The sequence below is a fragment of the Akebia trifoliata genome, chromosome 15, assembly GCF_017979445.1.
Source record: "Akebia trifoliata isolate Shusen 1 chromosome 15, ASM1797944v1, whole genome shotgun sequence".
Lineage (NCBI taxonomy): Eukaryota > Viridiplantae > Streptophyta > Magnoliopsida > Ranunculales > Lardizabalaceae > Akebia > Akebia trifoliata.
Genome location: NC_141389.1, coordinates 7,130,049 through 7,146,454, shown reverse-complemented (window position 1 = coordinate 7,146,454; position 16,406 = coordinate 7,130,049). Strand labels below are relative to the sequence as shown.

General features: G+C 33.6%; 2 protein-coding genes across 8 annotated transcripts; both read right to left on the bottom strand.

Annotated features, from left to right (window-relative positions):
- Positions 1-830: 830 nt before the first annotated feature.
- Positions 831-7,054, bottom strand: LOC147384149 (beta-ketoacyl-[acyl-carrier-protein] synthase III, chloroplastic-like). 7 transcript variants are annotated; one of them, XM_086426705.1, is made up of 7 exons: positions 6,512-7,054; positions 6,100-6,224; positions 5,244-5,403; positions 4,736-4,814; positions 3,920-4,042; positions 3,685-3,763; positions 831-1,157 (listed from the first exon to the last, which is right to left on the bottom strand). In XM_086426705.1, the coding sequence occupies exons 4-6, from the start codon at positions 4,794-4,796 to the stop codon at positions 3,690-3,692; spliced, it is 258 nt and encodes an 85-aa protein (XP_086282831.1). In that variant the 5' UTR covers positions 4,797-4,814; positions 5,244-5,403; positions 6,100-6,224; positions 6,512-7,054; the 3' UTR covers positions 831-1,157; positions 3,685-3,689. The 7 variants fall into 7 exon arrangements, 5 of the variants coding, with proteins under 5 accessions (XP_086282831.1, XP_086282827.1, XP_086282830.1 ...); XM_086426701.1 differs by lacking the exon at positions 831-1,157 and adding an exon at positions 1,164-1,876; XM_086426704.1 differs by lacking the exon at positions 831-1,157 and adding an exon at positions 1,164-1,461.
- A 560-nt stretch (positions 7,055-7,614) lies between these two features.
- On the bottom strand, positions 7,615-15,123 carry LOC147384148 (UPF0481 protein At3g47200-like). The gene is made up of 2 exons (XM_086424768.1): positions 14,868-15,123; positions 7,615-9,556 (listed from the first exon to the last, which is right to left on the bottom strand). The coding sequence occupies exons 1-2, from the start codon at positions 14,933-14,935 to the stop codon at positions 7,915-7,917; spliced, it is 1,710 nt and encodes a 569-aa protein (XP_086280894.1). The 5' UTR covers positions 14,936-15,123; the 3' UTR covers positions 7,615-7,914.
- Positions 15,124-16,406: the final 1,283 nt, after the last annotated feature.

The following is a 16,406-nucleotide window of genomic DNA, read 5'->3' as shown; positions in this document are numbered from 1 at the left end:
GACGTGACAAGTTTTGTTGCTCATTTTCGGTCACTTTTCTCCTTTTTGCACAAACATTGTAACCGACTTTGTTAATCGTGATAAAACTTCTACGTGCGCTTTATTTATCTGTAATTAGCAATAATATCTCATTAGCTCTATTAATTTGGATAAATAATATTTTTTTGCAATTATTTATGGGAACTAACATTTATACGATGATAATCTTATTGTAATTACGGTCCTAAAATCGAATAATTGGGACCTTATCACTTCACGATAAAGCTATTCTTAAACTAGCTTGATTAGCTTACTTTGAGCTGCTTTCTGTCCTCATTATTCCCTCTCCTTATTTCCTCTTTCTCTCTTGTTTCCAACTTTCCATCCTCCAACGGGAAATTTTTGTAACTTCAACTAGCTAGTAGTGCACATCTCTATATGACGGAAATTTAATTGAGGTTAATTTGCATGTAACACTACGTGAAAATTTTCAAAATTCGACGGTTCAAAACCGTCGAATTATGGGATCATTCGACAGTCCCGGCCGTCGAATTGGCCCATCGAATTATGCCTTGTCGAAAAAATATTCGACGGTTAAAAATCATAGAATTTAGGGATATAGCGACGGTCTCCGACCGTCGCTATAGAGGAAAAATCCGTCACTAATACATATAACAACAGCCACGTATATGGACTTATAGCAACAGCCGCTATTGGTCGTCACTATAGGGTATTCTATTAAAAAATTATATATATATATATATATATATATATATATATTAAGCCTTTAGCTACGGTCGCCGACTGTCGCTAAAGGGTATTCTTTTAAAAAAAAAAACTATTAGGTCCCCAACTAGAACTCGCCCAATCTGGAAGTCGCTGGAGTAATACATTTTCACGTTTCAAATCCCTGTATATTATACCTGTATAAAAACAATGATTTTCCATGAAATACTCATGTTTGTTTGATGACATAAATGTGTTAATATGAACATGTTTTTAACAATCAACAAAATTGAAAATTGATTCTATCAATCACTAGTGTTTCATCATGAACTGTCCCACAAATTCATCATCTAACTTCATCTCCTTCTCATCATCATAGTTGTTGTTGATGTTATCAGCCAAAAGGAACTCTACCATAGTGAGGCTAGTGCTTGGCTTCCTAGCAATGAAATCTGCATAGGACAGCGCTTCATTTGAATCCGCTCCACCCATGAAAATAACAGCATCATGGTTCATTGAGGAGGCCAAGGAATGGGGCAGAACATTCATGTGTGGGTTTTGATCAACAAGGATTTCAACCGAACAAAGTGCATTGGCCAGGAGGCTAGAATTCACCATGTGAGATGCATTATATTGAGTATAGTCTCTCCATCCTGGCTTGTGGAAGGGAACAATAATGAGTGATGCCTTTTTTTCTAGTGCAAGTTCACAAATATCACGGTACATCGTGTTGGAAGGGGACACAGCTGTGAATGCCTGAATGCTACCATAGTGATTATGTGTTTGCTCATAGATCTTCAAGGCCTTTACCATGAAGTTGGAGCGGGCATACTGGAAGATCTAAGATGGCTGTCATGAGTTATAAACATGGCATTTGCACCATTGAGTTCAACAAGGTGGAGAGCATACACTGAGATTGGGCTATCTTTGTTTGAATGAGAGGCTTGAAGGAAGTTGATGAGTCCAGGGATACTCTCTTGTTCATGAATGCAAGCGACAATCCTAATTTCACAATCTAGCCGAGAGTGTTGCACATTCTTGCTCACACCAATGGACTTACATATCCCCATATCCAAACATTTCTCCATTCCAGCCCATGTTGACTCCATGTCCAACTCTTCGAAGTCTTCTTCATTAGGCACAGCATATGAAGCCCATTCCTTCAATTTGGCTGGCCAGTATACAAGGTACAATACATTCATATTAGTAAATCAGAAAAAACAGGTTCCAGAAGTTATAATGTATTCATATTAATGTCGGAAAAAACCTCTACATGAGTATCTATTTTATTATCATTAAAGAAATTATATAACGACTAATTCATTAGTTTCAAAAGCAATGTATTAACCACCAAATGGAGTCTCTTGTTCTGTTTTATCGTTATATATACATGTATATTTCCTTTCCCTTAGAGATACATATATACATATGTACAATGACTATAATTCTAAGCATAGAAATATGTATACAATAACTAAGAGGAAAACTTTCAAAAGAGAGAATTGCACATGCCAAAACTAGTTGTATATTCACACTTTTGTATGAAAATAATTTCGAAAGTCAGGTAGAGGTCCATTTCATTTAGTTCATAGAGATTTGAGGTTCATTTAATTGGTAAGCAAATTGTTTTGAAGTTAATCTTCGTATAGAATGTCCGAAAAACACATAGTGGTTATATACATAGAGGATTCTATATACAGTACACCAGTTGTCATAATTTCTCAAACTTTGTTGAAGTGGTTAACCCTAGATAGTTATGCTTCACCTCTCATTATGGCTTGTGAAAAATAGGGCTGGATTTTGGAGTGCAATGGCATCTAATGTAACATTTCAATCTTGTAATGTACTCAGTAAAAAGTTCATGGTTAAGAAAGAGGTAAACCTGTAATCACATATAGCTAACCTATTACATTTTCTTCTGTTTAGATTTCTTTCTAGAACTAGTTATTAAACGGGTCTAGTTATAATTTACTATGTACACAGGGCTTGAATGTTAAAGACACGTGCATAAAGGCTCTTGTGGCTGGGCTCTGCTTCCATGCTTACCAGCAGGTGAGTTTTTTGTGTCGCTTTTGTATCTTATCCTAGAGTGTCATTATGTTTACCATGATGTATTTTAGCTTACTAGCACTAGGCCATTGCTTGATAGCCAATACAACATTCTAAGAACATGGGGCCACAATGCTGAAGCTGCACTCGCATATTGCTCCCACCATTGAACTTTGGAATATGCGAGTGCTTTCTCTGATTTGATCATTATGTCTTTGAGTGCAGAGTCTGTTTCTTGTAAAATGCTTAATTTATTGGTTTGAATATGGCAGGTTTCGTATATGATATTACAGAGGGTTTCCCCTGTTACATACTCTGTGGGCAACTGCTGTGAAGTGGGTGGTCGTCATTGTGACCTTTGTACTCTTCGTCCGAGCACCTGAGTCGACTATACTTTTGACATTCATTGTGATCTATGCCATAAGTTTTACTCTAAGAACAGAAGATTAAGGCCTAGCATTGAAATATGATAACAAAGGACTCAAAACAGGTCAAGTGAGTCTTGGTTAGTGTGGGAAGGGAGCAAGTTATCAAGTGTTTTAGACTTTCAATGTTATAAATGAACAGTAAGGACCTTAAGCATATCTCAAACTCATAAAAACCAAATTCAGACTTTGTCTGAACCTATTTGGATCTCTTACAGGTGGGGGCTGGGTACATGACTCATCATCTCTATATGCACACCACCCAAACAATTCTAATCCTCTAATCCAAAGCCTCTTATGAACCAAAGCCTCTTATGAACATAGATCTATAATTAATTATCAACGTAAATAGTCTAAAAGGATAATTCACCTCAATTAGCTACAATTTAAAATTCATACATATTGGACAATCCCAACTCTGAGGTTTGAACCCATGACCTCAAAGTTTTTTCACAATGTGTCAAACCAACTATAACTCACAATTCAAACATGCTCATATGCATACCTGAATCAATTGATGCCATTGCAAGCCTGTACTACTACAACACCAGCAGCATCACCAAAGAGAATACAGGTTCCTCTAGCTGTTCAACAAACATATTGGGAAAGAGAATCAGCATCAATTACTAAAACATTTTTAAACCCACCGCCTCTTATCTGACAAGTAGCCGAGACTAGGCACAGCACTAACCCACTACACACAACTGTAATGTCATAGGCCAAAGGACTTGTTTTACTACCTAGTGATCTCTGGATCTGAGGAGCACTGCCAAAAAGATCCTTTGGCGGAGATGTACACATAAGGATTAGGTCCACTTTATCATGATCAACTTGAGCCATCTGAAGAGCCTTTATGCACTTGTCTTCAACATTCAAGATAGCAAACTATAGACATGAGGAAGTAAACTTGAAACCATCCACAAATAGAACTGCAGGGGCCAAGAGGACGAACGACATTATATTTATTGAGAAGAGATTTATATATGTCTGCCCTTGCCCTTGGTCTGCAACATTCATGGCTTGGGTTCTTATGACAGAGTATCAAATGCAGATAATACAAGGAAGAAATAATAAATATAAGTAACAGTTTATGAGATATACTTTGATTACTGGAATTGCAGAGTTCAAGATTGGAAGATCCATAAATAAGAAGCCACGTGAACATGGAAATATTTTCCACACTTCTATAAGAAAAAACCACTTCCACCAATATCTAAGACATACAATTCAAATAGTAAACACCTTGAACTATTTAAAACCCAGTGAGCTTTTTGCCACATCAAAAGAATAATTTCTAAAAGTTGGTTGGTATGTTCCATCCTACATATGCTACTTTATAAGTTATTAAATAGAACAAAGGTAAAAGTCTGTGAGTGTTGATACCACAATGTATTACACAATGTGTCAAACCAACCAAGCTATGGGTCCCTTTCCATTTCATTTACTTGGCTACTTCAGCATGGTTTCTCTGATACTATTTTTAGTTTGAGGGAGTTACAAGTTTAAACACATTGAAACATGTATATGTACATATAGTAATGTTGCTGGTAGAGTACCTTTGAGGCTAGCGACCAAAAGAATGCAAACAGCCCGTTGACCATGATGAGAAAATGACATTATTTTTTAGGATACATCCTGAAATGTAAACACCCAAAAATAAAAAACAAGTTAGTGACTTCATCAAAATCAACCCAAATTTCTGTTATTTAGATTTCCACTTGTTTGGGTCTAGATTTTTTCCTGCATCACCCCCACCCCTCTTTTCTTCTCTTTAATAAAATTTTCCTTTACCTATCAAAAAAAATCAAGGGGTGCACTAACTTTTTCCTAAGATCTTATTTTTGTGAATATCACAGGAAAATCAAAACAATAAAAACACTAAAAACCAATAATAAGATATCCTGTACATGTTTATTAAGTAAACAACTTAAGTTTTGCCTTGTCTTGAAGACCTAATGATAATGCCGCAAACATATCGATTTCTCACTTATCCTCATCAGAATGGTACACTTAGCAATGCCAAAGGTAGTAAGAAACAAATAAAAAATAGAATAAACATCGGACCTGTTGTCTCTCAAGCAATTATCAACCGCGGAGGGTTGATTAAAGAGCTCTTCTGCCTGTACAAATTCAGCATTCCATATCACTGCAGGATCCTTTGGGATGCATGCTTGCACACTATAGACCTGAATTGAACAATTATCTTCAAATTCTTTTTTGATTTCTGCACACAAGGGATAAGAACTACACCTGAGTTAGTCTCACTTCAAGATGGCAATGTACTGACAATAAAGTTCCACTCATTCATTTGTTAATGTCACAATAGCATCAACAAGCACATAAAAAGTTAAGCAGAGGTCCCAAGAGCCATACCAGGAAGGACACACTTCAAGTATTTTCAATTATTTGAGTTTTTGGACATGTAAAATGGATTAAAAGTTAGGAACCAGTTTCTATTTTGGAGTATTTTTAATTATTTTTGTTTGTAACGAGATAATCAGTGGTAATGGACCGACCCTATTTGATCTGTTGTGCTTTGTCCTATCTAATCTTATCCAACATGACTAATCCTCGGATTGGATGCACCATTCCACCTTGTCAAGTGAAGTCAATTAAGTAACCACCTTTTAAGTAAAGGACATAAAGATTCGAAGTCACGACCTTGAGAGCACACCAAATTAAGTCTACTAGCATTCATTGGGGAGGTACATTAGAAGGATAACTAGGGAAGTCCAAAATAAAACAAAGCAAGAGTATCATGAAAATTCTCTTAATAATGCTTTAAACCATATTTCTACAAAGAAATGCTTAATAGTCATTAAAATTATAAGATGGATGCAAAAGTTACTCCTTTCTATACAAAAGAATTAGAATCAACACTAATAGAAGCATTGTGTTTCGTTTAGCCACATAATCTGACCTTCAAGCATAAGTTTGGAAACAAGCTGTATATGGTAGATTGAAGCGTTGTTCTTTAACCAACCAGACAAGGTATATATCACTTCCAACTCACTTCCATGTTGGTCAACAAACTCTTGAAGTAGCCTAAAAATGATGACAAAAGCCACACTACGGAAATAAACAGATTAACAAAGATGCAGAAATTTCAGACACCAAGCTCTCTACAAAACATAATTTAACTCAATAAGATTATTCAATTGAAATAACTACCATTTTTCATTGAAAACTAGAAGGCAATGTATCAATAGATTAACAACAAAGAAACCAAATCAAAAGAAATTAACAGATTAACAACAAAGAAACAAAATCAAAAAGCAATGTATCAACAGATTAACAACAAAGAAAAAAAATCAAAAGAAATTAAGCAATACCTCAGACGAAGAAGAGAGATCTAGAGTGATTTTTTTAGGGTTTGTGATCTTCAGTTCCTAGTGTTTCGACTTGAACTTTGATTTGAGCTCCGAGAGATCAAAAGTTCATCCACGAAGTGAAAAGAGCTAGGTGTTCTTCGATTTGAGGGACGTGAGCGATTGAAGACAAAGGCGTAGAGTGAGAGTGAGAGATCGTTCGGAAATTCTCGAAACAAGAAATTGAGGGATTTGTGATTTTTCGATCAAAACAGGATATCGATACAGGGATCTGTGAGTTTTCGATCGAAACAGGAGATCGAATGTGAGTTTTCGATGTATAGGAGATCGAGTATGAGTTTTCGATCGAAATAGGAGATCGAATGTGAGTTGTCGATGAAACAGGAGATCGAATGTGAGTTTTAGTTCGGTGTTCTCCAATGGCTCTGTGAGTTTTTGATGGAACAAGAGATCGAATGTCAGTTTTCGTTCGGTATTCTTCGGGTTCTCCAATAGCTCTGAGTTTTCGATGAACAACAGATCGAATGTGAGCTTCGGTGTTCTTTAATGAAAATTCTCAGATTTTTTATTTTGTTAAAAAGAGAAATAATCTGGTGGTTCATTGGGCTTAGCCCGTCGAATTATTATGTTGGGCTTCTTGTTAGAAGAGAAATAAATATGATGGTTCGTCGGGCTTTGCCCGTCGAATTATGAATGAATTATTTTGTTGGGTTTAACTACAGGTTTTGGGCTGGCCCAAATAAACGTGAGACTTGGGCCGCCGAATTTAACACTATATTAGTGCCGAATTTTAGTTTTTTTGAGGTAGTGTAACAAGTACTATGTTATGGATTATGAGAATTTTCTTAATTTAGAAATTTCTGTTTAGTGGTTATTACAGATTTTGAAGATTAATTTAAATAGAAAATATGAATTTGGATGTCCTGGCTGACTAAATTCGGCCGTATCATAAAATAATAACAAATGCATGTTTCAAATGGTAAAAGATACAAATTAAAGGTAATTTATTCTTATATCCATGATTTCATGGTGTTGAGCATTGTTGCATATCGGTCGACCAATTGTATTACTGACTTACAACCAAAGCAGTTGATTGCTGCTAAGAGAAGTAAATGGCAATAAAGAAAATATTCTAAAAGAACTACATAAGGAATTCCATAAGAATTTTTCGTTTTTTTACTAAGAAAGCAAATATTTTATATGTTATAGGAAAGAGACGGTAACAAGGGGAGACAGCTTAGATTACAAAGAAGAGAACAACGGGAAGCCCTAAAATCTCAAACAAGCACCTTCCCTACATCACTATTAAATGCCTTAAGTTTTAGTACCCTATGAAAATTTGGGCTACAAAGATCTAGGAGGGCTTAGTCATTCACATTAATTCTACTAATTAAAGATGAAAATTACTAATTAACACTTAAGAGTGAGGATATGGTTTGAAAGAAAGTTAGCAGAATAGTAATGCCTGCAGCAATGGTAGCTATAATAGACCAGGGCCCACTAAAATGAGAGTGCACAAATTCTCCAATGGAAACCTTTATTTTGCTTTTGTAATATTTATCAATGCCCCTTATAACTTCTGAATAAGCATAAGCATCTGGCACCAATCCAACAGCCAATTTGTTGAAGTGATCGGCCACTTGCTCGTTGGTGCCAAGCCAATTGTATAATATTCGCTTTGACCGCAGCATCTTCACGTCATCGGCATCATCAACGAGTGTATCCATGAAACAGAGGTAAGAACTAACTGCAAAATCATGTGTATCTTTGCCCATCTCATAGGCAACCAAGTTGAGAAACCTTTCTCTGGTATAGTTACCAATGACCATTTGAGGAAGTAATAACTCTCCACCAAACAGGGTAGGTCGAAAATGAATGTCATTTAAACAACTTGTATTACTCCTCTTGATATTAATTCCCACCGCTATAAGCTCATTGATTGAAGGGTACGATCTCCATTTCAAAAATTCCGAACGAGATAGGCTAGATGTGTGAGCATTGTCACGAGAACCAACCAGTCTGGTCCAAAGAAGGTCAAGAAGATGAAGCGGTTGTTGTTCATCATCTCCCCAATCCCCAATAGATTGATGAAGCTTTGGTTCTTGATTATCTTCAAAAGAATGGGTCTTAAGGAAGTGAACGTTGGCATTAGATTCTTCGGTCCTGACAAAGTCAAGGAGATGATGTCGTGGTTGTTGATCATCCCCACAAAAAGAGGTATCAATGTGAAGAAGTGGTTGTTGATCATCTCCCCCATCCTCAATAGATTGGTATACATGTTGTTGATCATAGCTTTCTTCACTGCACCTAAGGACGGCAACGTTAAATAGTGTATGTCGTTGACCATCTCCCCCATCCCCAATAGATTTCGTCCGAAAAAAGTCGAAGGGATGTAGTTTATCTCCACCATCCTCACTAGGATAAAAGCCTTGGGGACTAACTATGGCATTGATCCATTCCTCGACCATTTTTTGCCATCTAGCTTCAGTGTATTTGAAGCTCATCAATGCCTTGAGAACTACATATGGGAGTTGGTTCTCAAGCAAGAACAAATCTCTCCATATGAGAGAGAGAATATTTATATGTTTGTCCAACTCGCTACATGTGTCATTTATGCAGCAATCAATGAAATGCAGAATAAAGCAACCATCAAGGAACATCATCCATGCGAACTCTTCGTCATCAGACAACCTCTGGTCAATTGTAGACAAATCATAGTAATCCCTGGCTGTAGTAGCCACATCTTCAACAATGCTGCAGAAGTTATTTAGATCATAATCTGAGACAAATTGTTGAGCGCACGCAATCTTGAGATTTTGTACCATCTCGAACTCGGGTTTTCCGTGGTGATAAGGGCCAATCGATAACACCACAGGGTCAAAGCATTTGCTGTGGTCTTCGATATCTCGCAGTGCCTGTGGAACCTTTGGGATTCGAGGCTTCATACTAGTCCATCGATCGCTTGTGGATCTCATTTTTCTGGCTAACCATGCTTCATCTTTGCCAATTCTTAGGCTGCGGTCAGTTTCTTCTGTGATTGTGATAATACTACAAGGACAGACACAAAAGATAAATGATTCTAATTAACTCGCTTACTTTCAATTTATATATCATTAATTCAGTTGCAACCAACTAGTGAACTTGCCTAGTTGGATTACGAATTCAACCCGATTAGATGCTATATTCCATTCTTTTTTCTTTTTTCTATATATATATATATATATATATATATATATGTATTTGTTGTGGTAGGTATTCCTCATCTTCCCAGGGATCAGAGCACAACTATTTGTTACAACATTGTTTACATTGCCTGGAGGCAAATCCATTTTACAAGATCCAGCTGCATCCAGTGATGTTGTAAAAAAAAAATTTTAAGAATAAACGACACTCGAACGGTATTCTAAAAATACATTGTCAAAAATAGTTATCCCTTGATCCCAGGGACGAAGCCCTCAACATGAAAAAAGGTCATATTTGACAATCCAAGGCCGTTAAATTTCATAAATTTCCACGGTCTAAGACGTCAAATTTTTCATTGTCAAACTTTTTTTTATTGGCCAAAACCTTCAAATTAATGGAGGACAGGAAAAATTCAATGGTTCTAAGCCGTTTAATCCGCGTCGAATTTTCTTATCAAAATTTTCAATTTTCATGTAGTGGCCAAGGAGGGAAATTATGCAAATCCATTTTACAAGATCTAATTGCATCTAGTGGTGTTGTAAAAAAACATTGAAAAATAAATGACAGTCCAATGGTATTGTAAAAAACATTGTAACTAATAGTTATCCCTTGATCCCAGGGGCAGAGCCAGGGAAGGCAATTGACCCCCTCCACAACTTTTTTGGATCTTGTAGATCCTCTTCCGCATGTGTCTTAATATTTGAGTTGCCCCTTTATTTTTACTGGGTTGCTCCCTCTCACTCCACAGTTTCTACTTTTTGCCCATCCCCCAAAATTCTTTTCATTGATTTTAGGCACCCTGGTATGTTTTGGTGAATATTTTAGATACCCTCATGTGACAGTGTCCAACTTTTTTGGGTTTTCCATATCTATTTATATTTTGATAAATATTTGAGAAGCCCCTATGTTTTCAAATTGTTGAGACCCTTATAAAAGATTGTCTTCCCCTCCCCCTCCCCCTTCCCTCCCCTCCTCCTGGATTGGGTGAACGCTTTTGTATGTTTTGGTGAATATTTTAGATACGACCTATATTTTCAAATTGATGACATGCCATTTACCTTGTTGCTCTTATTACATCAAATTTTTGGATGATTGAGACATCCCCTGTATCAAATTGGTGAATATTTGACATAACTTTGTGTTTTCAAATTGATGATAGGATAGGTTCCTTTCGACCATGACCTTCTTTCATATACTTAAAAAACAACCTAAGTACAGTTTCAATAACTTTTCTTTCTAAAATCAATAATTTTCAAGCTCTTCAGCTTATATCATTAAAAATAATAGGTATAATAATTAAGAAAAATTATGAAATAATAGTTATAATTATTAAAAATAGGGAAAATTAATAAATAAAAAATTATTTTATGATAATTAAAAATAATAATTTTTACAAAATTATCCAAATTAAAAATAATATTTTTTTTATTTGTAAGCATCAATTATAATTTTTTAATATAATAATTATAACTATTAAAAATAACAAATAACAGATATTTTCAAGAATTACAAACAATAAAATATAACAAATAATATATGTAATTATCAATATCAGTTATTTTTCAATATTTTTTGTAAGTATTATGTACTTTTTTTAGTATTATAGTTACAATCATTAGGAATTTTTTTTTTTTTTTTTTTTTTTTTTTTGTAAAATATATTAGAGTGGCAAAAGTCCCCTCTCTCACTCTTGATCACTCTCATTTCGAAAAAAATCTGATAAGAAATATGTTTTAAATTTTTTTTTTCTTATGTTGTTAAAAATTCATTTAAATTATTAATCATTTAATTATTATAAAATACATTATTATTTTTGTAATATTTTTCCCTCATTTTTAAGAAAAATTATGAAAATAATATAATAATTATAATTATTTGTAAGTATTAATTAATTTTTTAATATAATAATTATAATTACTAAAAATAGGAAAAAGTATCAATAACATATGTAATTATCAATATTATTTGTAAGTATAATAGTTACAAATAATAATTATTAATACAACACATAAAATATGTAATTATCAACATTATTTGGTTTTCAATATTATATTATTAATATAATACTAACAATTAATATGTTGATAGTTACAAATATTGAAAACTAACAAATAATTTATGTAATTATCAGTATTATTTGAAATTATTAATTAATTTTTTTTTTTAATATTATAGTCATATTTAGTAAAAAATAATAATTTTTAGGATTACCGTACAAATAAATAACTACATATTTATTAGTAGGAAAAACTATAAAAAAAAATAAAATCTTAATTTATAATTATTAAAAACTTAATATACTAATTTATAAGTAAGGAAAATTATTAAACAATAATATATTAATTTTTAATTTTAGAAATTATAAAAATGTAATTATAAAATATAACAAATAATTTTTAAATTTTTAATTTTGTAATATTTTTAGAAAAATAATAAATGAAAATCGACAATTGGACTACTAGTTTTCATGAGGGTATTTTCGTCAAGTTGAAAGCCGGTGGTTCAACCATCAGTTTATTACTTTTTGAGAAATTTGAAAAAAGTATTATTTTTTAATAATTTTCCCATTTTTTTATTTGACTCTAATTGTTAGAGATCCAAGTCTACTTAAGTCAATATCAATCACAATTATCAAATTGAATCGTCTAAGATCGGACAACACAGCCGAGCAAGAGGTCATTTGAATTGTTCATCAAAGTGATTCATCCAAAATTTGACACGTCTCATCCTCAGCTCAACCAAGTCAATTGATTTCTTAATTTATGAACTACAATAACTCATTTTTTTATATAGAAATACCATCACCTATAATTTCTTTAATAAACCCTTGAAAAATATTCTTCTAAATTGTAACTTCCTCCCTCCTAACCTTTTATACCATCAAAATAGAGAGAGAGAGAGAGAGAGAGGTTCTTTATTCTCTCTACCAAAACCCATCAAAAAGTTATTGGAGCTCATAAACGAGGCTCTAGATCCAAAGAACGATAATGAATGTTGTAGATCTATCCACTCTCTGATTGATTCACAATTTATTGGAGTTTCCCAGTAAAGATCCTCCATTTCTTTCTTTTCAAAAAAAAATTATTTTGATATTCTTGTAACCTGGATATATATATCCTCACTATGCATATAAATTGAATATGGTAACCTAAAAAATTGATTTCAGGGAATTTTAAAGGTTTTGTTTATAAAATTTACTCAGTGGCGAACATCGACACTGGAATATATTATACCTCGAGGCTCAACATTACCCATCATCGAACCTCGACGAATAAGAATATCAAAAGTTTCTGTAAGGGAAAAATGGTCTACAACATCGAACCTTAATGATAGGTAACGTTGATTCTCAACGGTATAATACGTTCCAAAGTCTAAGTTTGACACTAGTAAAATTTTATGAACAAAAGCTTAAAATTTTTGTAAAATCAATTTTTTTTGCTACCATTTTCAGTTTGTAAAACTATTGAGGAGAAATATATTATGAGAATATATAACTGATTTTAAGAAAATGAAAGAATTAGAAGAAAAAGTGATAACATTTGGTGGATAGCTCTAATAGATCAAGGATATTGAACACGAGAGTGGATAGATCTACAAGGTTCACTATCGTCCCTCAAATCGAGAGCCTAGTAGGTGAGCTCAATGACTTTTTAGTAGAGAAAATGAATTTCTCTCTATTTTGATGGAATAAAAGGTTTGGGAGGGAGGAAATTATAATTTAGAAGAATATTTTTTAAGGGTTTATTAAAAGATTGTAGGTGGGGGCATTTATGTCAAAAAAAAAAAGAGTTCTTAGAGCAAATTGCCCTATTTTGAGTATTAAAAAAAAAGTGATCATTTTTTGCCATTGCCATAAACTTATGAATTTTTTATGCTAAAAGACCTTGAATTAATTAAGAAACCTTATAGTTAGAAAAAGTAATAATTATAGATACATAAATATATTTTGATTAAAAAATAGTTTAAATCTTGAGTTCTAATACGAGATAAGATGACTTGAATAAGTCAGGTTGGTTTCTCAGTTACCATAGATGAGACAAAGCATCAGATACACGGTTGACTAGATTCTTCTAGGGATACACATTGTCCAGAGAGTCCCCATAATCATCCTACCATCTCGACATACACTTGTAGCTATGACTCAAATGAAGTTCAAGATTCGATGCTTTCCATTAAATCAATGCCTAAGATGGGAGGATATTCCCTAGGGATGCTCAAAGAACAAATAACTAAGAGAAAAACCTTGGGCATGTGGTGAGTTGTCAATAGGTACCCACAAATCTGGAATTGGAAACCTTGGTTTTAGATCCCTTTTTATTGGACTTGGAACTGAATTGATTCCAAATCGAAATCGATAAAAAAAAAAATAATTGAATCATTTAAGAAGAAATTTTTTTCTATGATTTTGTTCTAGGACTGCAACTTGGACGGGATAACCCGAACTCAACCTGGGCTCAACTCGATTGATGGGGGAGCTTAGGTTGGGTTATATGAAAACTGAGTTAAGTTTGGGCTAGGAAATCTAAACCTGAATTGAATTTGGGTTGAGGCTTCGGGTAACCCAAGTCAACCCGAACTCAATGCTATATATTTATATATAAATATTTTTATTTTTTGTTAACAAATTATTAGTTTTCTCTTCCAAAATATACTTGTAAAACTAAGGGAAAAAATTATGACATAAAAATTTATGGATCTGGATGTTGTGCAAATTTATTTATTAATGATTTTATTTTTTATATTGTATTTTTTTTTTAATATATAAAACAAAATTTATGTGTTGATCAAAATGAAATAGACTTCCTCAATGAGTCCAACATGTTCATCCTGCTCAAAATTATCTAACTTGAGCTAACCATGCTCAACCTGATTTTAGAGGTTCAATCTCGGGTTAAGCTTGGGTTAATGAACTCTAACCTGGTGGTTGGGTTGAGTTGAGCTCGGGTTGAGAGTTTTACAACTTGAGTTGAACCTGGTTTCACCTTCTAACCCTCCCAGCTTGTAGTCATATTTTGTTCCCACCCCATAAGTTTGAAAAATGAAACCCGAACCACAGAAACCAAAAGCAATAAAATTGAACAATTTTGATTCCAATTTTTTTAAGAATCTAACTAAAATCAACCCATTGACATCCCTAGCTTGACGTTAAAATAAGGCCACAAGGAAAATAACTTACCAAGCACCAGATCTAGATCCACACCCGTTTGTGTTTGGGTCTGGGCTGCCCACATTTAAATGCTCCATTTCTCTTAATTATATTATAGAACCCGTAAGTCGCGGCTTCTTCCCCAGAGAGACTAAAACAAACTCTAATAAGCACCAAATGATTCCAATGCCGAAAGATGCGAGCCTCTTAGGTTTTTAAAATGATGACCTCTTAAAGATGCAAATAAGTCTACATGGTTAGTTGTGAAAAATATCTGGTGCCCTATTCAGAGTTGTACACCTGTCAAATATTGATTGATTTTATTTAAGTATTTGACTTAATTAATCAAACAAAACAAAAGATTTGGGATAAGATTCAGGATAAGGTATCCTGATATCATTATCCATTTGATGGATTTTGATTCGTGGTATGTTGATAACTTAAGGAAAATGCTGAAGTAACATTGAAATGTACATAGCTCCAAACGATGCTGACCTGAATACAGAATCATACATACTTTTCACCGAGATATGAGTGAGAAGCATCTATGGTTCTGTGCACACCAATGTGTGAAGCGATGTCAATTTCAATGTTACTCCAGCACGACTCATAAGTTAATTCTTCTAGGATCCACGCCACACATTTTTGATTCCTAATAAAAACTTATTTAAAAATCTAGTTAGGCGTCATATTCATAAGATTAATTATTGTCTTAAAAATCTAGTTAGATGTCAATATTCATAAGGTTATTCTTGGCATGTTGTGATAATATGACTCCTCCCAGCACCCCTTTCACTGAACCACAGATCATTTGCCTTGGGATACAAAGTAACAGATTTATGATTAGGCATATCCCAAGGTAAATGATCTACAGTTCTATGATGGAGGCTTAGGGGCATGTGCAAGAGGGGGCATTAGAAAATTATTGCATTTTACTTTATGGATTTACTTGTATGTTACATACATTGGAATAACATTTTGAATTTTGATAATATGAAGCAGTTTTTCTCTAACACCCTTAGCCCTTTTCTCTCTCGTGCCCATGGTGGAAAAAAAAAAAAAAGAACTAAACTTTCTGATTTGATCACCATGTGACATTTAAAAACATGATTAAATGCAATGGAGTTGTAGAGGACAAAATTATATAATCTTTAAAATAAATTTAAAAAATAATTATTTTTTACCCTTGAATTTTATTTTTAAAATTGGGTGCTCGCTAGCAATCCATATCAAGTTCATAATATATATATTTTAATATGAATATTTTCATGAAATCTAGAAGACTATGTTGTTGGATTGTAAATGTGATAATTAATGTGGGCCCAATGACTTTTTTTAAGATTTGAAATCTAAAAAAATAAATGTGGACAGTGAGCAATAGAGAAGCTCCCTCTCTATTGTTGATGTCATTTGTGCCACATGTCAAATATTTGTTGGGCTGTGAACAAACATGTTTGTTAGCGTCAAGGGTGTGTACCAAAACTGCGTCATATTATCAGTACTCTAACATTTTTGTAGAAAATTAACATTAAAGATCCTATACGGGATAGGATACTCGAGAAAATGTTT